This window comes from Engystomops pustulosus, unplaced genomic scaffold (assembly GCF_040894005.1).
Source record: "Engystomops pustulosus unplaced genomic scaffold, aEngPut4.maternal MAT_SCAFFOLD_164, whole genome shotgun sequence".
Lineage (NCBI taxonomy): Eukaryota > Metazoa > Chordata > Amphibia > Anura > Leptodactylidae > Engystomops > Engystomops pustulosus.
The window spans coordinates 227,548-255,437 of record NW_027285044.1 but is presented as its reverse complement, the minus strand read 5'-3'; the positions used below and the strand labels follow the sequence as shown (position 1 = coordinate 255,437).

Genomic DNA, 27,890 nt, shown 5'->3' with positions numbered 1-27,890 from the left:
GGGGGGGGGGGGCCCCTCGGGGGGCTGGGGGGGTGTATCTGAGACATGTACCCCACACCTAGGGGCCCCCTGTGTATCTGAGACATGTACCCCACACCTAGGGGCCCCTGTGTATCTGGACATGTACCCCACACCTAGGGGGCCCCCCTGTGTATCTGAGACATGTACCCCACAACCTAGGGGCCCCCTTGTGTATCTGAGACATGTACCCCATACCTGGGGCCCCCCTGTGTATCTGAGACATGTAAGAGATCCCTAGGGGCCCCCTGTGTATCTGAGACATGTACCCCACACCTAGGGGCCCCCCTGTGTATCTGAAGACATGTACCCCACACCTAGGGCCCCCTGTGTATCTGAGACATGTACCCCACACCTAGGGGCCCCCCTGTGTATCTGAGACATGTACCCCACACCTAGGGGGGCCCCCTGTGTATCTGAGACATGTACCCCACACCTAGGGGCCCCCCTGTGTATCTGAGACATGTACCCCACACCTAGGGGCCCCCCTGTGTATCTGAGACATGTACCCCACACCTAGGGGCCCCCCCTGTGTATCTGAGACATGTACCCCACACCTAGGGGCCCCCCTGTGTATCTGAGACATGTACCCCACACCTAGGGGCCCCCCTGTGTATCTGAGACATGTACCCCACACCTAGGGCCCCCCTGTGTATCTGAGACATGGTACCCCACACCTAGGGGCCCCCCTGTGTATCTGAGACATGTACCCCACACCTAGGGGCCCCCCTGTGTATCTGAGACATGTACCCCACACCTAGGGGCCCCCCTGTGTATCTGAGACATGTACCCCACACCTAGGGGCCCCCCTGTGTATCTGTGACATGTACCCCACACCTAGGGGGCCCCCCTGTGTATCTGTGACATGTACCCCACACCTAGGGGCCCCCCCTGTGTATCTGAGACATGTACCCCACACCTAGGAGGCCCCCCTGTGTATCTGAGACATGTACCCCACACCTAGGGGCCCCCCTGTACCATCTGAGACATGTACCCCACACCTAGGGGGCCCCCTGTGTATCTGAGACATGTACCCCACACCTAGGGGCCCCCTGTGTATCTGAGACATGTACCCCACACCTAGGGGCCCCCCCTGTGTATCTGAGACATGTACCCCACACCTAGGGGGCCCCCTGTGTATCTGAGACATGTACCCCACACCTAGGGGGCCCCCTGTGTATCTGAGACATGTACCCCACACCAAGGGGCCCCCCTGTGTATCTGAGACATCTACCCCACACCTAGGGGCCCCCCTGTGTATCTGAGACATGTACCCCACACCTAGGGCCCCCCTGTGTATCTGAGACATGTACCCCACACCTAGGGGGCCCCCTGTGTATCTGAGACATGTACCCCACACCTAGGGGGCCCCCCTGTGTATCTGAGACATGTACCCCACACCTAGGGTCCCCCCTGTGTATCTGACACATGTACCCCACACCTAGGGTCCCCCTGTGTATCTGAGACATGTACCCCACACCTAGGGGGCCCCCCTGTGTATCTGAGACATGTACCCCACACCTAGGGGGCCCCCCTGTGTATCTGAGACATGTACCCCACACCTAGGGGGCCCCCCTGTGTATCTGAGACATGTACCCCACACCTAGGGGGCCTCCTGTGTATCTGAGACATGTACCCCACACCTAGGGGGCCTCCTGTGTATCTGAGACATGTACCCCACACCTAGGGCCCCCCTGTGTATCTGAGACATGTACCCCACACCTAGGGGGCCTCCTGTGTATCTGAGACATGTACCCCACACCTAGGGGCCCCCTGTGTATCTGAGACATGTACCCCACACCTAGGGGGCCCCCTGTGTATCTGAGACATGTATCCCACACCTAGGGGGCCCCCTGTGTATCTGAGACATGTACCCCACACCTAGGGGGCCCCCCTGTGTATCTGAGACATGTAACCCACACCTAGGGGCCCCCCTGTGTATCTGAGACATGTACCCCACACCTAGGGGGCCCCCTGTGTATCTGAGACATGTACCCCACACCTAGGGGGCCCCCTGTGTATCTGAGACATGTACCCCACACCTAGGGGGCCCCCCTGTGTATCTGAGACATGTACCCCACATCTAGGGGGCCCCCCTGTGTATCTGAGACATGTACCCCACACCTAGGGGGCCCCCTGTGTATCTGAGACATGTACCCCACACCTAGGGGCCCCCCTGTGTATCTGAGACATGTACCCCACACCTAGGGGGCCCCCTGTGTATCTGAGACATGTACCCCACACCTAGGGGCCCCCCTGTGTATCTGAGACATGTACCCCACACCTAGGGGGCGCCCTTGTAACATCTGAGACATGTACCCCACACCTAGGGGCCCCCCTGTGTATCTGAGACATGTACCCCACACCTAGGGGCCCCCTGTGTATCTGAGACATGTACCCCACACCTAGGGGGCCCCCTGTGTATCTGAGACATGTACCCCACACCTAGGGGCCCCCCTGTGTATCTGAGACATGTACCCCACACCTAGGGGGCGCCCTTGTAACATCTGAGACATGTACCCCACACCTAGGGGGCCCCCTGTGTATCTGAGACATGTACCCCACACCTAGGGGCCCCCCTGTGTATCTGAGACATGTACCCCACACCTAGGGGGCCCCCCTGTGTATCTGAGACATGTACCCCACACCTAGGGGCCCCCCATGTATCTGAGACATGTACCCCACACCTAGGGGTCCCCCTGTGTATCTGAGACATGTACCCCACACCTAGGGGCCCCCCTGTGTATCTGAGACATGTACCCCACACCTAGGGGGCCCCCTGTGTATCTGAGACATGTACCCCACACCTAGGGGCCCCCCTGTGTATCTGAGACATGTACCCCACACCTAGGGTCCCCCTGTGTATCTGAGACATGTACCCCACACCTAGGGGGCCCCCCTGTGTATCTGAGACATGTACCCCACACCTAGGGGCCCCCCTGTGTATCTGAGACATGTACCCCACACCTAGGGCCCCCCCTGTGTATCTGAGACATGTACCCCACACCTAGGGGGCCCCCTGTGTATCTGAGACATGTACCCCACACCTAGGGGCCCCCCTGTGTATCTGAGACATGTACCCCACACCTAGGGGGCCCCCTGTGTATCTGAGACATGTACCCCACACCTAGGGGGCCCCCCTGTGTATCTGAGACATGTACCCCACACCTAGGGGGCCCCCCTGTGTATCTGAGACATGTACCCCACACCTAGGGGCCCCCCTGTGTATCTGAGACATGTACCCCATACCTAGGGGGCCTCCTGTGTATCTGAGACATGTACCCCACACCTAGGGGGCCCCCTGTGTATCTGAGACATGTACCCCACACCTAGGGGGCCCCCCTGTGTATCTGAGACATGTACCCCACACCTAGGGGCCCCCCTGTGTATCTGAGACATGTACCCCACACCTAGGGGGCCCCCTGTGTATCTGAGACATGTACCCCACACCTAGGGGGCGCCCTTGTAACATCTGAGACATGTACCCCACACCTAGGGGGCCCCCCTGTGTATCTGAGACATGTACCCCACACCTAGGGGCCCCCCTGTGTATCTGAGACATGTACCCCACACCTAGGGGCCCCCCTGTGTATCTGAGACATGTACCCCACACCTAGGGGCCCCCCTGTGTATCTGAGACATGTACCCCACACCTAGGGTCCCCCTGTGTATCTGAGACATGTACCCCATACCTAGGGGCCCCCCCTGTGTATCTGAGACATGTACCCCACACTTAGGGTCCCCCTGTGTATCTGAGACATGTACCCCACACCTAGGGTCCCCCTGTGTATCTGAGACATGTACCCCACACCTAGGGGGGCCCCCCCTGTGTATCTGAGACATGTACCCCACACCTAGGGGCCCCCCTGTGTATCTGAGACCTGTACCCCATACCTAGGGGCCCCCCTGTGTATCTGAGACATGTACCCCACACCTAGGGTCCCCCTGTGTATCTGAGACATGTACCCCACACCTAGGGGCCCCCCTGTGTATCTGAGACATGTACCCCACACCTAGGGGGCCCCCCTGTGTATCTGAGACATGTACCCCACACCTAGGGACCCCCCTGTGTATCTGAGACATGTACCCCACACCTAGGGACCCCCCTGTGTATCTGCGACATGTACCCCACACCTAGGGGTCCCCCTGTGTATCTGAGACATGTACCCCACACCTAGGGGGCCCCCCTGTGTATCTGAGACATGTACCCCACACCTAGGGGGCCCCCCTGTGTATCTGAGACATGTACCCCATACCTAGGGGCCCCCCTGTGTATCTGAGACATGTACCCCATACCTAGGGGGCCCCCCCTGTGTATCTGAGACATGTATCCCACACCTAGGGGGCCCCCTGTGTATCTGAGACATGTACCCCACACCTAGGAGGCCCCCCTGTGTATCTGAGACATGTACCCCACACCTAGGGGCCCCCCCTGTACCATCTGAGACATGTACCCCACACCTAGGGGGCCCCCTGTGTATCTGAGACATGTACCCCACACCTAGGGGGCCCCCCTGTGTATCTGAGACATGTACCCCACACCTAGGGGGCCCCCTGTGTATCTGAGACATGTACCTCACACCTAGGGGGCCCCCCTGTGTATCTGAGACATGTACCCCACACCTAGGGGCCCCCCTGTATCTGAGACATGTACCCCACACCTAGGGGGCCCCCCTGTGTATCTGAGACATGTACCCCACACCTAGGGGGCCTCCTGTGTATCTGAGACATGTACCCCACACCTAGGGCCCCCCCCCCCTGTGTATCTGAGACATGTACCCCACACCTAGGGGGCCCCCCTGTGTATCTGAGACATGTACCCCACACCTAGGGGGCCCCCCTGTGTATCTGAGACATGTACCCCACACCTAGGGGCCCCCCTGTGTATCTGAGACATGTACCCCAGACCTAGGGGGCGCCCTTGTAACATCTGAGACATGTACCCCACACCTAGGGGGCCCCCCTGTGTATCTGAGACATGTACCCCACACCTAGGGGCCCCCCTGTGTATCTGAGACATGTACCCCACACCTAGGGGGCCCCCCTGTGTATCTGAGACATGTACCCCACACCTAGGGGGCCCCCTGTGTATCTGAGACATGTACCCCACACCTAGGGGCCCCCTGTGTATCTGAGACATGTACCCCACACCTAGGGGGCCCCCTGTGTATCTGAGACATGTACCCCACACCTAGGGGGCCCCCTGTGTATCTGAGACATGTACCCCACACCTAGGGGGCCCCCCTGTGTATCTGAGACATGTACCCCACACCTAGGGGGCCCCCCTGTGTATCTGAGACATGTACCCCACACCTAGGGGGCCCCCCTGTGTATCTGAGACATGTACCCCACACCTAGGGGCCCCCCTGTGTATCTGAGACATGTACCCCACACCTAGGGGGCCCCCCTGTGTATCTGAGACATGTACCCCACACCTAGGGGGCCCCCTGTGTATCTGAGACATGTACCCCACACCTAGGGGCCCCCCCTGTGTATCTGAGACATGTACCCCACACCTAGGAGGCCCCCCTGTGTATCTGAGACATGTACCCCACACCTAGGGGGCCCCCCCTGTGTATCTGAGACATGTATCCCACACCTAGGGGCCCCCCCTGTGTATCTGAGACATGTACCCCACACTTAGGGTCCCCCTGTGTATCTGAGACATGTACCCCACACCTAGGGTCCCCCTGTGTATCTGAGACATGTACCCCACACCTAGGGGGGCCCCCCCTGTGTATCTGAGACATGTACCCCACACCTAGGGGCCCCCCTGTGTATCTGAGACCTGTACCCCATACCTAGGGGCCCCCCTGTGTATCTGAGACATGTACCCCACACCTAGGGGGCCCCCCTGTGTATCTGAGACATGTACCGCACACCTAGGGGCCCCCTGTGTATCTGAGACATGTACCCCACACCTAGGGGGCCCCCCTGTGTATCTGAGACATGTACCCCACACCTAGGGGGCCCCCTGTGTATCTGAGACATGTACCCCACACCTAGGGGCCCCCTGTGTATCTGAGACATGTACCCCACACCTAGGGGGCCCCCTGTGTATCTGAGACATGTACCCCACACCTAGGGGGCCCCCTGTGTATCTGAGACATGTACCCCACACCTAGGGGGCCCCCTGTGTATCTGAGACATGTACCCCACACCTAGGGGGCCCCCCTGTGTATCTGAGACATGTACCCCACACCTAGGGGCCCCCCCTGTGTATCTGAGACATGTACCCCACACCTAGGGGCCCCCCCTGTGTATCTGAGACATGTACCTCACACCTAGGGGGCCTCCCTGTGTATCTGAGACATGTACCCCACACCTAGGGGGCCCCCCTGTGTATCTGAGACATGTACCCCACACCTAGGGGCCCCCCCTGTGTATCTGAGACATGTACCCCACACCTAGGGGCCCCCCCCTGTGTATCTGAGACATGTACCCCACACCTAGGGGCCCCCCTGTGTATCTGAGACATGTACCTCACACCTAGGGGGCCCCCTGTGTATCTGAGACATGTACCCCACACCTAGGGGCCCCCCTGTGTATCTGAGACATGTACCTCACACCTAGGGGGCCCCCTGTGTATCTGAGACATGTACCCCATACCTAGGGGCCCCCCTGTGTATCTGAGACATGTACCCCACACCTAGGGGCACAATAAGGGGGGGCTGGGGTTACCTCAGTGTTTCCGGTCGTGTCCGGGGTTTTCCTCCTCTTCCGTCAATCATTGAGCTGTAAATGTCTTGATGGATGGTGGAAGCCTGAGGGGAGCACAAGCACAATAAGACAGGAGCCCCCCACAACCACACGTCCAGAACCCCAATACACCCCACTGCACAACACTATAGAGGTCAGAAGAGGGGGTGCAGGTCACTATAGAGGGGTGAGAAGAGGGGGTGCAGGTCACTATAAAGGGGTGAGAAGAGGGGGTGCAGGTCACTATAGAGGGGTGAGAAGAGGGGGTGCAGGTCACTATAGAGGGGTGAGAAGAGGGGGTGCAGGTCACTATAGAGGGGTGAGAAGAGGGGGTGCAGGTCACTATAGAGGGGTGAGAAGAGGGGGTGCAGGTCACTATAGAGGGGTGAGAAGAGGGGGTGCAGGTCACTATAGAGGGGTGAGAAGAGGGGGTGCAGGTCACTATAGAGGGGTGAGAAGAGGGGGTGCAGGTCACTATAAAGGGGTGAGAAGAGGGGGTGCAGGTCACTATAGAGGGGTGAGAAGAGGGGGTGCAGGTCACTATAAAGGGGTGAGAAGAGGGGGTGCAGGTCACTATAGAGGGGTGAGAAGAGGGGGTGCAGGTCACTATAGAGGGGTGAGAAGAGGGGGTGCAGGTCACTATAGAGGGGTGAGAAGAGGGGGTGCAGGTCACTATAGAGGGGTGAGAAGAGGGGGTGCAGGTCACTATAGAGGGGTGAGAAGAGGGGGTGCAGGTCACTATAGAGGGGTGAGAAGAGGGGGTGCAGGTCACTATAGAGGGGTGAGAAGAGGGGGTTCAGGTCATTATGTAGACGCTATAGAGGGGTGAGAAGAGGGGGTGCAGGTCACTATAGAGGGGTGAGAAGAGGGGGTGCAGGTCATTATGTAGACGCTATAGAGAGGTGAGAAGAGGGGGTGCAGGTCACTATAGAGGGGTGAGAAGAGGGGGTGCAGGTCATTATGTAGTCACTATAGAGAGGTGAGAAGAGGGGGTGCAGGTCACTATGTAGACGCTATAGAGGGGTGAGAAGAGGGGGTGCAGGTCACTATGTAGACACTATAGAGGGGTGAGAAGAGGGGGTGCAGGTCACTATGTAGACACTATAGAGGGGTGAGAAGAGGGGGTGCAGGTCACTATAGAGGGGTGAGAAGAGGGGGTGCAGGTCATTATGTAGACGCAGTAGAGGGGTGAAAAGAGGGGGTGCAGGTCATTATGTAAACACTATAGAGGGGTGAGAAGAGGGGGTGCAGGTCACTATAGAGGGGTGAGAAGAGGGGGTGCAGGTCACTATAGAGGGGTGAGAAGAGGGGGTGCAGGTCACTATAGAGGGGTGAGAAGGGGGGGTGCAGGTCACTATAGAGGGGTGAGAAGAGGGGGTGCAGGTCACTATATAGGGGTGAGAAGAGGGGGTGCAGGTCACTATAGAGGGGCGAGAAGAGGGGGTGCAGGTCATTATGTAGACGCTATAGAGGGGTGAGAAGAGGGGGTGCAGGTCACTATGTAGACACTATAGAGGGGTGAGAAGAGGGGGTGCAGGTCACTATAGAGGGGTGAGAAGAGGGGGTGCATGTCATTATGTAGACGCTATAGAGGGGTGAGAAGAGGGGGTGCAGGTCACGATAGAGGGGTGAGAAGAGGGGGTGCAGGTCACTATAGAGGGGTGAGAAGAGGGGGTGCAGGTCATTATGTAGACGCAGTAGAGGGGTGAGAAGAGGGGGTGCAGGTCATTATGTAGACGCAGTAGAGGGGTGAGAAGAGGGGGTGCAGGTCACTATAGAGGGGTGAGAAGAGGGGATGCAGGTCACTATAGAGGGGTGAGAAGGGGGGGTGCAGGTCACTATAGAGGGGTGAGAAGGGGGGGTGCAGGTCACTATAGAGGGGTGAGACGAGGGGGTGCAGGTCACTATAGAGGGGTGAGAATGGGGGTGCAGGTCATTATGTAGACGCTATAGAGGGGTGAGAAGAGGGGGTGCAGGTCACTATAGAGGGGTCAGAAGAGGGGGTGCAGGTCACTATAGAGGGGTGAGAAGAGGGGGTGCAGGTCACTATAGAGGGGTGAGAAGAGGGGGTGCAGGTCACTATAGAGGGGTGAGAAGGGGGGTGCAGGTCATTATGTAGACGCTATAGAGGGGTGAGAAGAGGGGGTGCAGGTCACTATAGAGGGGTGAGAAGAGGGGGTGCAGGTCACTATAGAGGGGTGAGGTCATTATGTAGACGCTATGGTGAGGTCCTCTCCATCAGTTCTCCTGTTGGTCTCTCCACCTCTTGGCGCCATTGCTTGTACGGTGGTCGGGTCCATGTTGTATACTGTAGGGGGAGGATGTTACGTGTGAGGGGGTCACAATGAGTCTCTGTAATGGAGAGGATGTTTCTGGAATCCTCCATGACCCTCTCCTGTTTCCAATTCTTCTCATGAAGCGACTTCTCTCCAGAGTTCAGGAGCTGGATGTTCCTCCAGGCCATGGTGGGCTTAGTGGTTGCCCCATGACCTGAAGCATGACAGCCATTGACACAACAGCCCCCCACATAGCATGCAGCGAGTCCATGCCACCTCCACACACACTGGAACACCGTGCAGGACAGAGGGTGGGAGCACGGGGTGGGGGCACACGTCTGGCCTTACCTTGACCTCATCACACTGGAAGAGGTGCAGATCAGCTTTACTCTGCGTTGGCTCTTTGCACACAAGGGCCAGAATGGAGTCGTATCTGCAAGTGTTCATCACAGCTTTACAGAGCTGGATGCTGCTGACTGGGAAATGCTCTAATTCAGTCTGTGCAGAAACGAAAGGACAAACATTGTGCCGCTCTGTACACTGCAACCTATGGTGAGAGGATCAGCATGCATGGACAACCGCCAACCAAGGGGGGCCCTCATGCACACAACCACCCTCTTCCCACTTAGGGTTGCTGGGTCCTACAAACCTTCTACTTCACCCACAGCTCTCATGTTAAAGGAGAAGAGGAAGCCGAAGACTAGATTGTGAAGATGTCCATGACCACCAACAATGGTCTTCAATTCATTTCCAGTTAAGGGATCACCAAAAGTATAAAGTGACCATCAAACATTGAGAAGATAAAAATCACCATGTCCTACCAGCGCATAATCTGCTGCATTAAAGTCTCAACATCTGTAAATATTATACAATCAGCTCCACGAGGCCTCAACCAACATCTCTCAGGGCTTCGACAAACATCTCCATCCTGGGGCCATCACCATCCACAAGGCCTCAACCAACATCATTGTGCCCAGAGCTACCAACATTACCAGGTCAAGGCCTCGATACCACCAGCTATGACCAACATCACTTACTCAGGGCTTCGACAAACATCTCCATCCTGGGGCCATCACCATCCACGAGGCCTCAACCAACATCATTGTGCCCAGAGCTACCAACATTACCAGCTCAAGGTCTCGATACCACCAGCTATGACCAACATCACTTACTCAGGGCTTCGACAAACATCACCATCCACAAGGCCTCAACCAACATCACAGTGCCCAGAGCTACCAACATTACCATTCAAGGCCTTGATATCACCAGCTATGACCAACATCACTCAGGGCTTCGACAAACCTCTCCATCCTGGGGCCATCACCATCCACGAGGTGTCAACCAACATCATTGTGCCCAGAGCTACCAACATTACCATTCAAGGCCTCGATATCACCAGCTATGACCAACATCACTTACTCAGGGCTTCGACAAACATCTCCATCCTGGGGCCAGGACCAGCATTACTAAGGGCTTCAACTAGCATCACCATCCCAGGGCCATGTCCCCAATGTTTAGAGCTATGACCAACATCACTCAGGGCATCGACTAGCATCATTATTCAAAGACCATGTCCGCCATGCCAAAGCTCCTGCAACCAACACTCAATCAGGACTTCTAGATATACGCAGAGCCCAGCGCCAAGCCCAACATTACTCACTAGGCTTGGACTCCCCATGGGAGCTCTCCCGTATCATACATGGGACGTTACCTTGGTCTCTATATCATACAGACTAACTGCTTTGTCATCCACTTGGAGGTGCATGTCCTGTGTCCACACTTTTCCCTTTGCATCCAGTAACTTTAACTTGCGGATTCCATCGTCTACGGTGAGCACTGCGTCCTTACGATCCATGATGAACGTAGTGAGGTGCTGCAGTACATTGTAGGAGCAGGTTCACATGTCAACAGGCCATGAGGAGTGGAAAGATTTAGGAAATTTTGCTAGTTTACAGGCACAAACTAAATAACTGAGAGACTACAGACGGATTTACCCCAATATAAACACCGGTCCCTACACCACCACTGTCCACATCACCAGAGAGAAGGACTAGACTTTACCTCAACATGATACTGGGAGGTCTCCGACACCACGCTGACGCTGTCCCGGGCGTAGCTCTTTCTTTGCTCTGTGAAGAGACATTCACAAGGTTGGAGGGTACTGCCACTGGTATGGCCTGGTGCTGGGATCCTAACAGGGTCAGTGGTCACTGCCACCCAGGGAAGAGAAAGCCTGGTGCATGGTGGTACAGGAGCTGAGAACCCTGGCCAACGCATCCACTAGTATTCATGTCACTTTATTAGGATCCATGATGTGATCCAATCAAAATACCTGCACCTCAGGTGGGAGGACTGAGCATTCTGCATTTTCCACAGTTGGTCATCTCGCAGCTGGGTCTTCTTTATCCCCAGGGGTCACCATGTAGTTGGGGCTTCTTTATCCCCAGGGGCACCATGTAGTTGGGGTTTCTTTATCCCCAGGGGGTCACCATGTAGTTGGGGCTTCCTTATCCCCAGGGGGTCACCATGTAGTTGGGGCTTCCTTATCCCCAGGGGGTCACCATGTAGTTGGGGCTTCCTTATCCCCAGGGGGTCACCAAGTAGTTGGGGCTTCTTTATCCCGAGAGGGTAACCTAGTAGTTGGGGCTTCTTTATCCCCGGGGGGCCACCATGTAGTTGGGGCTTACTTATCCCCAGGGGGTCACCATGTAGTTGGGGCTTCCTTATCCCTAGGGGGTCACCTAGTAGTTGGGGCTTCTTTATCCCTAGGGGGTCACCATGTAGTTGGGGCTTCCTTATCCCCAGGGGGTCACCATTTAGTTGGGGCTTCCTTATCCCCAGGGGGTCACCAAGTAGTTGGGGCTTCCTTATCCCGAGAGGGTAACCTAGTAGTTGGGGCTTCTTTATCCCCAGGGGCCACCATGTAGTTGGGGCTTCTTTATCCCCAGGGGGTCACCATGTAGTTGGGGCTTCCTTTTCCCTAGGGGTCACCTAGTAGTTGGGGCATCTTTATCCCCAGGGGGTCACCATGTAGTTGGGGCTTCCTTATCCCTAGGGGGTCACCATGTAGTTGGGGCTTCCTTATCCCCAGGGGGTCACCAAGTAGTTGGGGCTTCCTTATCCCCAGGGGGTCACCAAGTAGTTAGGGCTTCCTTATCCCTAGGGGGTCACCATGTAGTTGGGGGCTTCCTTATCCCTAGGGGGTCACCATGTAGTTGGGGCTTCCTTATCCCCAGGGGGTCACCATGTAGTTGGGGCTTCCTTATCCCCAGGGGGTCACCAAGTAGTTGGGGCTTCTTTATCCCCAGGTGGTCACCATGTAGTTGGGGCTTCCTTATCCCCAGGGGGTCACCATGTAGTTGGGGCTTCCTTATCCCCAGGGGGTCAGCAAGTAGTTGGGGCTTCCTTATCCCCAGGGGGTCACCAAGTAGTTGGGGCTTCCTTATCCCCAGGGGGTCACCTAGTAGTGGGGGCTTCCTTATCTCCAGGGGGTCACCTAGTAGTTGGGGCTTCCTTATCTCCAGGGGGTCACCAAGTAGTTGGGGCTTCCTTATCCCCAGGGGATCACCATGTAGTTGGGGCTTCCTTATCCCCAGGGGGTCACCAAGTAGTTGGGGCTTCTTTATCCCGAGAGGGTAACCTAGTAGTTGGGGCTTCCTTATTCCTAGGGGGTTACCATGTAGTTGGGGCTTCCTTATCCCCAGGGGGTCACCAAGTAGTTGGGGCTTCCTTATCCCTAGGGGGGTCACCATGTAGTTGCGGCTTCCTTATCCCTAGGGGGTCACCATGTAGTTGGGGCTTCCTTATGCCGAGAGGGTCACCAAGTAGTTGGGGCTTCCTTATCCCCAGGGGGTCACCAAGTAGTTGGGGCTTCCTTATCCCCAGGGGGTCACCATGTAGTTGGGGCTTCCTTATCCCCAGGGGGTCACCATGTAGTTGGGGCTTCTTTATCCCCAGGGGGTCACCATGTAGTTGGGGCTTCCTTATCCCCAGGGGGTCACCATGTAGTTGGGGCTTCCTTATCCCTAGGGGGTCACCTAGTAGTTGGGGCTTCTTTATCCCCAGGGGGTCACCATGTAGTTGGGGCTTCCTTATCCCCAGGGGGTCACCAAGTAGTTGGAGCTTCCATATCCCCAGAAGGTCATCTAGAAATTTGGGCTTCCTTTCACCCTTAGTGCAACCTTGAAATTGGGGCTCTTTATGGGGTTACCTCATTCATAAAGGGTCATCTAGTAGTTGAGGCTTTTTTATCCCCAGAGGGTCATCGAGTAGTTGGGGCTTTCTTATCCCCAGAAGGTCACCTGTTAGCTAGGGCTTCCTCATTCCTAGAGGGTGACCTAGTAGTTGGGGTTTCTTTATCCCCAGAGGGTCACTCAGTAGTTGGGGCTACCTTGTCCCCAGAGGGTCATCTAGAAGTTGGGGATTCCTTATCCCTGGAGGGTCACCAAGTAAATAATGTTTCCTTATCCCCAGATGGTCACCGAGTCCTTGGGACTTCCTTATCCCCAGTGGGTCCCCCTGATGGCCAGGCATCTACAAGGGTCTTTGTGAGTACCCCAGGCCTTGGCATTCGGATCACATGATATGGTACTTACCAAAACGTTCATACTGAAGCAGTGACTATTAGTAGATCGCTTCTGTGCCTGCACAAATTCCACAAAGTAACACAGCACACCCCAAGATAAGTGACCCCCACACAAAATGTTGAGTTATATATTGTTATGTGGGGATGTATAAATCTAATGTTTAGGGGTCTACAAAATGAAGAGCACCACCCTTATTCTAGGAGCAATGGCTGGTAACGTTATCTCCACCGCCCCTGAAGCTCACGGAGATCACGTCACTAATGGGGTGCAGGATATAGAATAACACGGAGGGATAAACCACACCTCAGCACACAACAAACGGGCGCAGCTCTACCTTTCTTTTTATGTTTGGATGAAGACCGCAAGAAGTAAATCCCATCCCCTGCGATCCAAATGGAGAATAACAGGAAGGTAGAAGGTGATGAGGTAGATGTCTGTCCATCATAGCCCTAGATGTCCGTCACCAGGCGCTCGCACCTCCGTCACCAGGCGCTCGCACCTCCGTCACCAGGCGCTCGCACCTCCGTCACCAGGCGCTCGCTCGCACCTCCGTCACCAGGCGCTCGCTCGCACCTCCGTCACCAGGCGCTCGCTCGCACCTCCGTCACCAGGCGCTCGCTCGCACCTCCGTCACCAGGCGCTCGCTCGCACCTCCGTCACCAGGCGCTCGCTCGCACCTCCGTCACCAGGCGCTCGCTCGCACCTCCGTCACCAGGCGCTCGCTCGCACCTCCGTCACCAGGCGCTCGCTCGCACCTCCGTCACCAGGCGCTCGCTCGCACCTCCGTCACCAGGCGCTCGCTCGCACCTCCGTCACCAGGCGCTCGCTCGCACCTCCGTCACCAGGCGCTCGCTCGCACCTCCGTCACCAGGCGCTCGCTCGCACCTCCGTCACCAGGCGCTCGCTCGCACCTCCGTCACCAGGCGCTCGCTCGCACCTCCGTCACCAGGCGCTCGCTCGCACCTCCGTCACCAGGCGCTCGCTCGCACTTCCGTCACCAGGCGCTCGCTCGCACCTCCGTCACCAGGCGCTCGCTCGCACCTCCGTCACCAGGCGCTCGCTCGCACCTCCGTCACCAGGCGCTCGCTCGCACCTCCGTCACCAGGCGCTCGCTCGCACCTCCGTCACCAGGCGCTCGCTCGCACCTCCGTCACCAGGCGCTCGCACCTCCGTCACCAGGCGCTCGCACCTCCGTCACCAGGCGCTCGCACCTCCGTCACCAGGCGCACACGTCCGTCACCCTTAGCCTGTCACCAGGTACACGTCTGTCTATTATGATCCCTCGGTATTATATACAGGTCGGCACCGGTCAGGGCCCAGAACAATAAAACTTCTTTACCATAAAGACTCTTGGCGCTTGTTCTTCCAGTTTTCTCAGATTTAACAGAGGAAAGGTCATAATTACTAGAGGAAAGAAAGGAGAGAGGCATCAGGGACACCAGAGATGTACATGCTGTGTGTGTATGTGATGTGTATATATGCACTGTTTGTGTGTATATATGCTGTGTGTGTATGTGATGTGTATATATGCACTGTATGTGTGTATATATGCTGTGTGTGTATGTGATGTGTATATATGCACTGTATGTGTGTATATATGCTGTGTGTGTATGTGATGTGTATATATGCACTGTATGTGTGTATATATGCTGTGTGTGTGTATGTGATGTGTGTATATATACTGTATGTGTGTATATATGCTGTTTGTGTGCACGCATCTCTATATGGCTCTGTATGTGTGTATATGTGATGTGTATATGCTCTATATTTGTGCATATGTGCGTAATATGTATGTATTAAGTGGGAGAAGGGGCCCCATTCAGAAGTCTGCTATGGGACCCTGCCTCTCCTAGGTACGCCCTGGCTCTAACACCAACCCAGACACAACCTGCAAACATGGCGAGACCTGGCTGTGAAGGTGGCGGAGTCATGGGAGCACTTACCTGGGTTCCGGGGAGGCATTTCCTAACCCTCCCTGGTAGTAACTGGAGAAATGTCCATTCATGATGGGCGGCCTGTGAGAAAGGACAACATTATAGACATAAAACAGAACCAGCACCAGAGCCACAAATACAAAACTATAGAGAAGAAACCAATGTTATGTGGAAATAAACAAAATAGACACAAACCGCTCCATCCTGCGTGTAATGGCCCCTGGTGCGTTCCCGCACCCGCGTCGCCTCACAGCTTCCCCTCCCGCACCCGCGTCGCCTCACAGCTTCCCCTCCCGCACCCGCGTCGCCTCCCCACTTCCCCTCCCGCGTCGCCTCCCCACTTCCCCTCCCGCACCCGCGTCGCCTCCCCGCTTCCCCACCCGCACCCGCGTCGCCTCCCCGCTTCCCCACCCGCGTCGCCTCCCCGCTTCCCCTCCCGCACCCGCGTCGCCTCCCCGCTTCCCCACCCGCGTCGCCTCCCCGCTTCCCCACCCGCACCCGCGTCGCCTCCCCGCTTCCCCACCCGCACCCGCACCCGCGTCGCCTCCCCGCTTCCCCTCCCGCGTCGCCTCCCCGCTTCCCATCCCGCACCCGCGTCGCCTCCCCGCTTCCCCTCCCGCACCCGCGTCGCCTCCCCGCTTCCCCTCCCGCACCCGCGTCGCCTCCCCGCTTCCCCTCCCGCACCCGCGTCGCCTCCCCGCTTCCCCTCCCGCACCCGCGTCGCCTCCCCGCTTCCCGTCCAGCCTGGAGGGATTCAGAGGGATGTGGCACCCACATCTACAACTTTGAGATCTTCCTATTTTTTCACAAGTGTCTTTTACTAGCGCTTACACAATTTAGGAAATTGGGTGTTCCGGGAATGTGAACGTCTGATACAAAACCCTACAATGCTATAAATAAATGAATACAACAAAACTCAACATCATTAGTCACAAAGTGGAGCTGAAATGGTTTGATTTTATGATTCACTAAATGTTATGGCCACTCTAATATATGTGGAGTTTATAACAAGATGGCTGCCACTGGAAACTACAAGTCCCATGATCCTGTACTTCTCAGTAACCCCTCCTCCCTCTTATGCTCCACCCCTAGTGATGATGTAACAGACTGTCCAGTTACCATAGTAACGATGTGTAGCTGCCATCACCACACCCCGGCCATACTGGATGCACTGCAACCAACCCACTACAGCCAAACTGATCACATGACCAGGCAGCTGCAGGACATGTGATGTGGACATGTGACCAGCAGCATCTTCTGTCCTGCATCCGCTCCACAGCATTTTCTGCTAAGTAAATACCAACTAATTCCATATTTACCCATTTGTACAAGAATTATGCCCATTCCTGGAATACCCCTTTAACCCCTTAACAACCTTGGAGTTACATGTACTTGCAGGTCCCTGATGTCAGCAGTGCGGGGGCCCGGGACCCCTGTGTAACAGCTGAGATTGCCATAGCTGCGATCCCGCTTGTTTAACCCTTGAGGCACCGCAGTGGCTATAATGCTCCTAGACTCCTCCCCGCCATGATTGGCCCTGCTGTGCCAGTTTCGGGGGCGTCTCGTCCCACGGTCCGGACAATGACCCCAGGTCCTGCATCTCCATAGGCCGACATCATACATCAGGGGAAAAAAACAAAAGTTTAAAAAATATTTATAAACAAGATAAAGTAAATATCTTTAACCCTTTCAGGACCTGGCCCTTTTTTGTTTTTTCATTTTTCACTCCCCATGATCAAAAATCCATAACTTTTTTATTTTCCCATGTACAGAGCTGTGTGACAGCTTATTTTCTGCGTAACAAATTGCACTTCGTAGAGATGGTATTTATTATTCCATGCCGTGTACTGGGAAGCGGGAAAAAAATTCCAAATGCAGTGAAATTGGTAAAAAAAACGCATTTGTGCCGTTTTCTTGTGGGCTTGGATCTTACGGATTTCACCGTCTGCTCCAAATGACATGTCTACTTTATTCTTTGGGTCGGTGCGATTGCGGGGATAACAAATTTGTATAGGTTTTATAATATTTTCATACATTTAAAAAAATTAAAACCTCATGAACAAAAATTTTTTGGGGGATTTTGCCATCTTCTGGCGCTAATAACTTTCTTATACTTTGGTGTGCAGAGCTGTGGGTGGTATCGTTTTTGCAGATTTTGATGACCTTTACAATGTTATCATTTTTAGGACTGTACGACCTTGTGATCACTTTTTATAGAATTTGTAATTTTTTTTTAAATGACAAAAAAGTGCCATTTTCGACTTTGGGCGCAATTTTCTTTTACAGGATTAAACACAGTGAAAAAACCGTTATCATATTTTGATAGATCGGGAATTTTCGGACACGGCGATACCTAATGTGTTTATGATTTTTACTGTTTATTTATATCAGTTCTAGGGAAAGGGGGGTGATTTGAATTTTTAGGTTTTTTTATTAGAATTTTTTTTTTTTTTTTCACTTTTTTTTATTTTTAGTATTTTTCAGACTCCCTATGGTACTTTAACCCTAGGGTGTCTGTACCATCCTATCATATACTGCCATACTACAGTATGGCAGTATATGGGGATTTTACTACTCATACGTTACAATGTGCTGATAGCACATTGTAATGCATGGGTTAACCCGAAGTAGCCTCGGGTCTTCCTGAGACCGGGGCTACCATGGCGATGGATCGCCGCTCCCCGATGACGTCACGGGGAGCAGCGATCCTCGAAATGATGGCGGCGCCATCCTTTTGAAACCGGCGGCGGCAATCAGCGGGAAGACACCCGCGAGCGGTGCTGGCACCGATCGCGGGTGTTGCCGGTAAACCTTTGCTGCAATATGCAGCAAAGACTTACCGGCTATAGAGAGGGCTCAGCGCGTGAGCCCTCTCCATGCACCCGCGGCCGACCGGTGACGTGCTATTGCGTCACGGGTCGTGAAAGGGTTAACGTCAGGGGATCACAGTTTCCTAATTCCCGAGGCTCTGGCATCCTTGGGTCCAGAGATAAATATCTCGGAATGGGACCATAGCAAATGGGTCAGGTTTAGCATCAATGCCATCCAGGGATTCACCCAGATCCAATTGCAACGTCCCTGCCAATGCGCATGGCAGAGGAATTGTGAATAAGATCTTTTACTACTCAGTGTATACTGTATATAGGTAATTGAGCAGTGGTAGATCCTGCCTGGATAGGCAAGGGTTAAAGCAATGCTATGTTATCATCCAATGATGTTCTACTGTTTGTAACTGGAGTGTGACTGGAGGAGGAGACGACCTGACTGGGGAGGAACTAAACCCTAAGGGGAGGAGTCAGTCAGAGCTGAGAGAGAGTTCTAGAAACTTCCGAGAGCAAATCTCTCAGGCCCAGCTCTCACCACAGGAGAAGCTCCTAGGCCTCAGCTCATCAACCTGACACAGAGTGACACCGAACCACAAACAGGACAAAGCTCCATCCCAGCCTGCCCCTGCATCCAGGCTGGTGACCCAACTCCTGAGGATCCTCTCCAAGATCACTCCAGTACTGCACTTGTATCTACCAGGGACACACACTACAGACACTAAGGACTGCCCCATCCATCTACCAGGGACACACACTACAGACACTAAGGGCTGCCCCATCCATCTACCAGGGACACACACTACAGACTGTAAGGGCTGCCCCATCTATCTACCAGGGACACACACTACAGACACTAAGGGCTGCCCCATCTATCTACCAGGGACACACACTACAGACACTAAGGGCTGCCCCATCCATCTACCAGGGACACACACTACAGACACTAAGGGCTGCCCCATCCATCTACCAAGGACACATACTACAGACACTAAGGGCTGCCCCATCTATCTACCAGGGACACATACTACAGACACTAAGGGCTGCCCCATCCATCTACCAGGGACACACACTACAGACACTAAGGGCTGCCCCATCCATCTACCAGGGACACACACTACAGACACTAAGGGCTGCCCCATCCATCCACCAGGGACACACACTACAGAAACTAAGGGCTGCCCCATCTATCTACCAGGGACACACACTACAGACTCTAAGGGCTGCTCCATCCATCTACCAGGGACACACACTACAGACACTAAGGGCTGCCCCATCTATCTACCAGGGACACACACTACAGACTCTAAGGACTGACCCATCCATCTACCAGGGACACACACTACAGAGTGTAAGGGCTGCCCCATCTACCTACCAGGGACACACACTACAGACACTAAGGGCTGCCCCATCTATCTACCAGGGACACACACTACAGACTCTAAGGACTGCCCCATCCATCTACCAGGGACACACACTACAGACACTAAGGACTGACCCATCCATCTACCAGGGACACACACTACAGAGTGTAAGGGCTGCCCCATCTACCTACCAGGGACACACACTACAGACTCTAAGGACTGCCCCATCCATCTACCAGGGACACACACTACAGACACTAAGGGCTGCCCCATCTATCTACCAGGGACACACACTACAGACACTAAGGGCTGCCCCCATCTATCTACCAGGGACACACACTACAGACACTAAGGACTGCCCCATCCATCTACCAGGGACACACACTACAGACACTAAGGGCTACCCCATCTATCTACCAGGGACACACACTACAGACACTAAGGACTGCCCCATCTATCTACCAGGGACACACACTACAGACACTAAGGGCTGCCCCATCCATCTACCAGGGACACACACTACAGACACTAAGGGCTGCCCCCATCTATCTACCAGGGACACACACTACAGACTCTAAGGACTGACCCATCTATCTACCAGGGACACACACTACAGACACTAAGGGCTGCCCCTATATATCTACCAGGGACACACACTACAGACACTAAGGGCTGCCCCATCCATCTACCAGGGACACACACTACAGACACTAAGGGCTGCCCCATCCATCTACCAGGGACACACACTACAGACACTAAGGGCTACCCCATCTATCTACCAGGGACACACACTACAGACACTAAGGACTGCCCCATCTATCTACCAGGGACACACACTACAGACACTAAGGGCTGCCCCATCCATCTACCAGGGACACACACTACAGACACTAAGGGCTGCCCCCATCTATCTACCAGGGACACACACTACAGACTCTAAGGACTGACCCATCTATCTACCAGGGACACACACTACAGACACTAAGGGCTGCCCCTATATATCTACCAGGGACACACACTACAGACACTAAGGGCTGCCCCATCCATCTACCAGGGACACACACTACAGACACTAAGGGCTGCCCCATCCATCTACCAGGGACACACACTACAGACACTAAGGGCTACCCCATCTATCTACCAGGGACACACACTACAGACACTAAGGACTGCCCCATCTATCTACCAGGGACACACACTACAGACACTAAGGGCTGCCCCATCCATCTACCAGGGACACACACTACAGACACTAAGGGCTGCCCCCATCTATCTACCAGGGACACACACTACAGACACTAAGGGCTGCCCCATCCATCTACCAGGGACACACACTACAGACACTAAGGGCTGCCCCATCTACCTACCAGGGACACACACTACAGACACTAAGGGCTGCCCCATCTATCTACCAGGGACACACACTACAGACACTAAGGACTGCCCCATCTATCTACCAGGGACACACACTACAGACACTAAGGGCTGCCCCATCTATCTACCAGGGACACACACTACAGACTGTAAGGGTTGCCCCCGGGAGAACCAGTACATCAGCCTCACCCTCCATATTTCTTGTACACACCACCTGCTGGAGAGCTGCCAGACTGCAGGACAGCCCTCCGGTTCCCATACCAAGCACCGTGACACTAGTGTGCCTCGGCCGTAACCGCCAGCCACTCAGGTATTCTGGGCCCCGGCGGCCTCCAGGCCCCAAGGAAAGGCCCCGGTGGGGGATGTTGCACAATGATGCCAGAACTCTGACCCTTCGAGAAGCTGTGACTTCTCCACGGTACTGGAAGCGATACCCAGTAGGAGGGACCCATGACCCCTGCGGGGGGTGGACAGGGGGGCGGTGTCCGCACCTCATATAATCAGACATCTCTGGGATCCCATTTACCATCAAGTGCAGAGGGAGATCTTAAGGTGTGGACTATCAGGTCCCATTAGGCCACACACAAGGTAAGGAGCTTACTGAACTGCTGGTACTTGTAGTTCCACCTGTGTAACTGTATATATAACTATTGTGTGTCCTGCGCCTTCAGGAAATTAAATATAAAACTTCACCTGTGTCGCCCTTTTATCTCAATCCACGAATCCCCGTCCGAGTCTCGCTTATATACACGTTACCGGGTCGGTTCCTCACCCTATAGGATCCTGTTACGGTCGGGGCAAATATTGACACCTTCCCGCACCAGGACGAGGAGTGTATAGAGAGCTCACGGGCTGAACGCTCTCCATACACAGCGGGTGTCCGCTACATGATACAGCTGACACCCGCCTGTTACTGCCCTGGTAAGTTACCTTACCCTTACACTGGAGCCGTCATTCTGGATGCTCGATCGGCGCCACCCATGACGTCATCGGAGGGCAACCATGGTTTGCCATGACAGCCTATAGCAGTGGTGGTGAACCTATGGCACGGGTGCCAGAGGTGGCACTCAGAGCCCTCTATATGGGCACTCTTGCCTTCACCACAGGGCAGAGTTCGCCAGACAGGACTCAAGGCCTATTGCAGTCCCAGGCAGTCCACGACTCCAGAAGGAAGCTACAATGATGATCCAAACTTCCTCTCCTTCTTTCTACTGTATTGGTGTCCTCAGGTGCCTATACAATGTAATCCTGTGACAGAGCAGGGAGTAATAAGTTACTGCTTAAATTGTCGCATTGGCACTTTGCAAAAAATACATGGGTTTTGGTCGTAGTTTGGGCACTCAGCGTCTAAAAGGTTTGCCATCACTGGCCTATAGTCTCATTGAGAGTCATAGGCTGCCATGTGTAATGATTTCTAATAGCCAGCAGATGGCAGCGATTAGAGATCAGCAGTAATAGTGCTACATACTGCAATCAGACCCTGCAGGGCTAAAGTAACCTGGAGGGTCTTAACCCCTTTGTGTCTGAGCCATTTTATATAACTGTGTTTTTATTAGGTTTTTTCATTTTTTCCATGCTTATACAACAGTAGAGAATGTTACATAGTCTACAATTGGGATACATTATTAATACATCTGTTTTCAAACATAGTAATGAGAGTAGGTCTTGCCAACCTACCAAGATTCATTTATACAGTAAAGGGGGGAATCCCCAGGAACCATAACATTAGGAGAACATAAGAAACAACTCCCTAAAGAGAGAACAGAGTAAATTAACCAATGGGGGAATTTGACACAAGACAAGACACAAGGTGGAGAGAGGTGAGGTTTGATATCCGAACTAGCTGAGTGGTGGGTGCTTCCTGTCATGGAAGCTGTTTCCTAACAGACATTCCGCCCCGTCCAATAGTCATCCCACGGAGCCCAGATGCCATTAAAGGTATCTATCTTATTCTGCAGGAGTGAAGTGAGATATTCCATAGTTCGAGTCTCTTGTATACGAGTACAGAGCTCCACTCTAGAAGGTGCTGTGGGTTTTTTCCACTTCGCGGAAATTAGGCATTTTGCTGCAGTGAGGAGGTGTGGGAGCAGCCTAGTTGAGTGTTTACGCAGTCCTGCCGGGTAGAGGTTCAGTAAACATACACTGGGGTCCGTGGGTATCTGATATTTGAGAACCGAGGATAAAATACTCGTAACGGTGGACCAGTAAGGTTGTATAACTGGACATAGCCAAAATATATGTGGCACATCTGCCCCCCCTGCCCCACAGCGCCAGCAAGTATCAGGTGAATCAGGGTAAACTCGGTGTAGTAGTGCCGGTGTGTGGTACCATAACATTAGTAACTTATACTGATTTTCCTTGTACTGGACGCACTGTGACGTCTTCGCTGCTCTATCCCATACTTGTTGCCATGTTTCCAATGGCAGTTCTCTGCCCAAGAAAGATTCCCATTTCCTCATATAGGTGTGTTTTGGTATTTCTGTTGGGTTGGGGTTTATTAGTATTCTGTAGATTGTGGAGATGAGCCCTGCTGTGGATGTGTTCAACTTACAAAGTCGCTCAAAGTCTGTGGGTATAGATACTGTCAATGAACCATACAGGGAGGAGAGAAAGGATTTAATTTGTAGGTAACTAAACATAGCTTGAGACGGTAAGCTAAATCTGTCTACCAGATCTGGAAACTCCAAGATCATCTTGGACCCTGCATCAATAATATCCGCAAAGCGAAACAAGCCCTTTTGGTGCCATGGCCTAGACATAGGGCCCGTGAGGCTCGATGGGAGGAGTGGATTATATAAGAAGGAAGTCATAGGGGAGTGGGTGGATTCCAGGGGAAAAAGTTTTCTGCATTTCAACCATATGGATCTGGTATGGTTCATGGGACCCAGGAGTGCAACCTCTGGTTGAGCTGAGGCAGTTGCCCAAAGATAAGCGTTCGGGTGTGTTGGAGCACACCACAGTTTTTCTATCTCCATCCATTTGGAGTACGCGAGGAGAGTGGACCAGGCTGGAATTCTACGCAGATGTGCTGCCCAATAATACTTAAGCAGGTCCGGCACACCTAGTCCCCCCCTATCCCTTGGTTGAACCATTAATGTACGCACTAGTCTATGGCGCTTGTGGGCCCATATAAAGTGCATTAGTGAAGCTTGTATTTTCCTGAGAGTTGTTAGGGGGACCGGGATCGGTAGGGTTTCGAAATGGTACATAAATTTTGGAAGGATAGTCATTTTAATTGCCGTGATTCTACCGAAAAAAGAGATCGGTAGTGAGTTCCATTTGTGCAATAGAGTCTTTACCGATTCAATCAGGGGGGGGTAGTTTTGAGTGTATAATGTTTTGTAAGTAGGGGTGAGACGGATGCCCAGGTATTTTAAGGATAATGTCTGCCATCTATAATTGTAATTCGCTTTCAATAAGGTAAGTGTAGGCTGAGGTAAATTGAGAGGCAAGGCTTCTGTTTTACTAATGTTAACCTTATAGCCGGATAGTCTACCGTAATTGTCTAGTAATCTGTGCAGATTTGGGAGCGTAGTGTGAGGGTGGGTGAGGGTCAGTAGGATATCGTCCGCAAAGAGCGAGAGCTTAAACTCCCTATCTCTTACTAGCACTCCCCTGACATCTACAGATCGCCGGATGGTTGCCGCTAGCGGTTCTATACATAGGATGTATAGAAGAGGGGATAGTGGGCAGCCCTGACGCGTCCCATTACGTATTGGGAACCTGGAAGACGTAATGTGGGGTAGTTTGATTGAGGCAGAGGGGAAAAGATACAAATTCTTAATAGCCTCTAGAAAAGGACCATGAAGGCCATATGCCCTCATGGTCCGTAGCATAAAAGACCATCCCAAGCGGTCAAAGGCCTTCTCTGCATCGAGGCTCAAAAGGAGGGCCTCACTTTTAGTTTTATTGACTACCTCAATCAAATCAATGGTTCTCCTCGTATTATCCCCCCCTTGCCGACACGGGACAAATCCAACTTGGTCCTTGTGAATTAGCTGGGGGATCCATTGTAGGAGCCTATTAGCCAATATTTTTGTAAAAATCTTATAGTCCGCATTTAGTAATGCGATGGGCCGATAGTTGGAGCTGTCCAGTGGGTCTTTGTCAGGTTTGGGTATTAGGGTAATATACGAGTATGACATTTCTTGTGGGATGTGCGTCCCCTGGAGGAAGGCGTTATACAGTTTAAGTAGATGGGGGGAAAGAATGGAGTGATATGTTTGATAATATAGATATGTGAATCCGTCTGGGCCTGGGGATTTGCCCGATGGGAGGGATTTTACGACCTCTGCTAGTTCTTCCGCCTCAATAGGGGTGTTGAGGGACACCAATGCTTCAGGGGAGAGGTGGGGGAGGTCACATGACTGCAGATATGAGTCGATTTGGGAGTCGCGCAGGATAGGATCTGAAGGCAATGCGTTCGGCAGATCATACAGCTTTGAGAAATATGTTTGAAAAATATCTGATATTTCCCGAGGATCATAGGATATGGATCCATCTGGGCGCCGAAGGGAGTGGGCTGTCGATCTACCAGATTTTTCTGACAGTTGTCTCGCTAGTAGAGTATGGGCTTTGTTGCCTCTCTCATAGTATTTTTGTTTAGAATAAAGCAGGAGTTTCTCTATGTGTGTGATAGTAAGTTCCTTTAATTTGGCTCTGATTTCCACTACTTTTTTAAGGAGAGGTCTGGATGGATGTAGTAAGAGGGCATCCTCTAAAGAGCGAAGTTGGGTCTGCAATTCTATTTTGGTTTTATTTTGTTCTTTTTTTGCCGCGGCCGCCAGCGAGATACATTTTCCCCTCACCATCATTTTGTGTGCTTCCCAGCACATTGGCAATGACATAGAATCTGCTGTGCTCTGGAAGTGTTTAGTGATTACCTCGGTCAATGCATCCCGCTGGAGGGGCTTTTTCAGGAGGGATTCGTTAAGTCTCCAATGACATGCTCTTACACACGGGTTGGAGGCATTTAATTCTAGTATTAGGGGGGCATGATCCGACCATGTTATGGGGCCTAAGTTTGACTTTTTCATAATCCGTAGAAATTGTATGGAACCAAAGAAATAATCTATCCTAGTGTGTGTTCCATGTGGTGGGGAGTAGAAGGAGAAGGAGCGATCTTTTGGGTTGTCTATCCTCCACAAGTCATAGAGCCCTTGCTGTCTGAGAAGCATCCGAAATTCCCTTGTGAGTCTAATGAGGGTGGGGGATGGAGGTGCATTTTGTTCCGCTAAGCGGTCCATATGTGCCGAAAAAGGCAGGTTAAAGTCGCCCCCCCATGAGTAACATTGCTGGTGAGAATCTAGATAGGCGCTTAAAGACTTTTCTAAGGAATCTCAATTGGCCCGTATTGGGTGCATAAACGTTACATAGAGTGACAGGTATCCCCTTGAGGGACCCGTGTATAATGATATATCTTCCCTTTGGGTCCAATATTGTCTCAGTAACCTGAAGTGGACATGAAGCCGCTATTAACACAGCTACTCCTCCCCGCCTTCTTTCACCCACAGCCATGTACGACAGGGGGTACATGCCTTTCGCAAAGGCGCATGATCCTGAGGCATCAAAATGAGTTTCCTGCAAAAACACTATCTCTGCCCCCTGTGCCCGCATTTCTAATAAGGTTATGCGTCTTTTCGCGTTGGAGTTCAACCCTTTAACATTTAGTGACAGAATCTTAACCATGATGCTGGCGGCGAGGACAGAGGGCGCAGATGGTACCTTTCATCCCCGGTGAGGTGAGTGACGTTGCAGTTCAACGATCGTGTGTTGCCAGGGAGGGGCCACGTTTGTTTGGCTAGTAGCAGATACCTAAATAGAGACACAAGAGGAGAGGTGGGGGGGAAAGGGGGACAATAACAAAATAACACTTTGAGTGTTAGACATAACCAATCAACGTCTGTACAGACTAATTTTGGTATGAGTGTTTTTAAAGGTGGTCTGTGGGGGCAGCGGAAAATCCACAGTCCCCCCCAGGCCAACCCCAGACACCCTACAAAAGAAAGGGGCATACCATAAATTTAACAATTAATACTTAACGTGTAGAAAGTAGTGAAAAGTAGGAGGTTACTCGCCGGTCCCTCCGATCACCAAAGCTTCCTGGGGGAGCCAGGAGCGTCCATGGTCAAAGTTGAGGAAAAGGATTGTCTTCCGGTGGCATAAATCAGGTGTTTGAGTCCTTCAAGTGGCGCCGGGGTGATGGACGATTTCTTTTCCTTTGTACCTGGGACCATTCCGGGGGTAGAGCTGCCGGGGGTGGTGATATGTCCCAATCTTGAATTTCCGGGATATCCATTCCCAATGTATGACAGAAGGACTGTAAATCAGCGTGGGACTGTAGCAAAGCCGTCTGGCCGTTTTTGGTTGCCATGAGTGCAAATGGGAATCCCCAACGATAAGGGATCTCGTTGTCCCGTAGTTTAAGTAATAGAGGCTTCAGTTGACGACGCTTGTGCAATGTTATCCAAGAGAGATCTGCGAAGACTTGTACTTGGACTCCGTCAAAGATGAGGGGATTGGTTTTTCTAGCTTTCAGCATTATTTGCTCCTTGAGCTCGTAGTCCGTTACGCAGCACACTATATCTCTTGGCCTAGTCGCTGACCCTCGTGGGCCCAAAGCTCTGTGAGCTCTGTCAAACTTGATCTTATGAGCTGGGGGTTGGTCTAGGATTTGGTTGAATAAAGCTTCCAAGAGACTTTTAACATTTTCAGCCCCTCGTGGTTCCGGTACCCCCCGGACTCGGATGTTATTGCGGCGCCCTCGGTTGTCAAGGTCTTCGATGTGTCGGTTCATGTCTCTTATGACCGTTGCTTG

The 27,890-nt window shown here is 53.2% G+C and overlaps 1 protein-coding gene across 1 annotated transcript in view; it reads right to left on the bottom strand.

The window, feature by feature from the left end:
• Nucleotides 1-6,699: 6,699 nt before the first annotated feature.
• The window catches only part of LOC140108658 (epidermal growth factor receptor kinase substrate 8-like), a gene marked incomplete at its 3' end in the record, with an annotated part of 42,241 nt that continues 21,050 nt past the window's right edge, over nt 6,700-27,890 (bottom strand). Inside the window, exons 2-7 of the mRNA XM_072131878.1 lie at nt 15,523-15,594; nt 14,919-14,983; nt 11,055-11,122; nt 10,705-10,866; nt 9,342-9,491; nt 6,700-6,782 (exon numbers count right to left, since the gene is read on the bottom strand). Of these exons, the coding sequence (XP_071987979.1) occupies nt 6,700-6,782; nt 9,342-9,491; nt 10,705-10,866; nt 11,055-11,122; nt 14,919-14,983; nt 15,523-15,594 (600 nt within the window). The remainder of the gene's footprint in view (nt 6,783-9,341; nt 9,492-10,704; nt 10,867-11,054; nt 11,123-14,918; nt 14,984-15,522; nt 15,595-27,890) is intronic.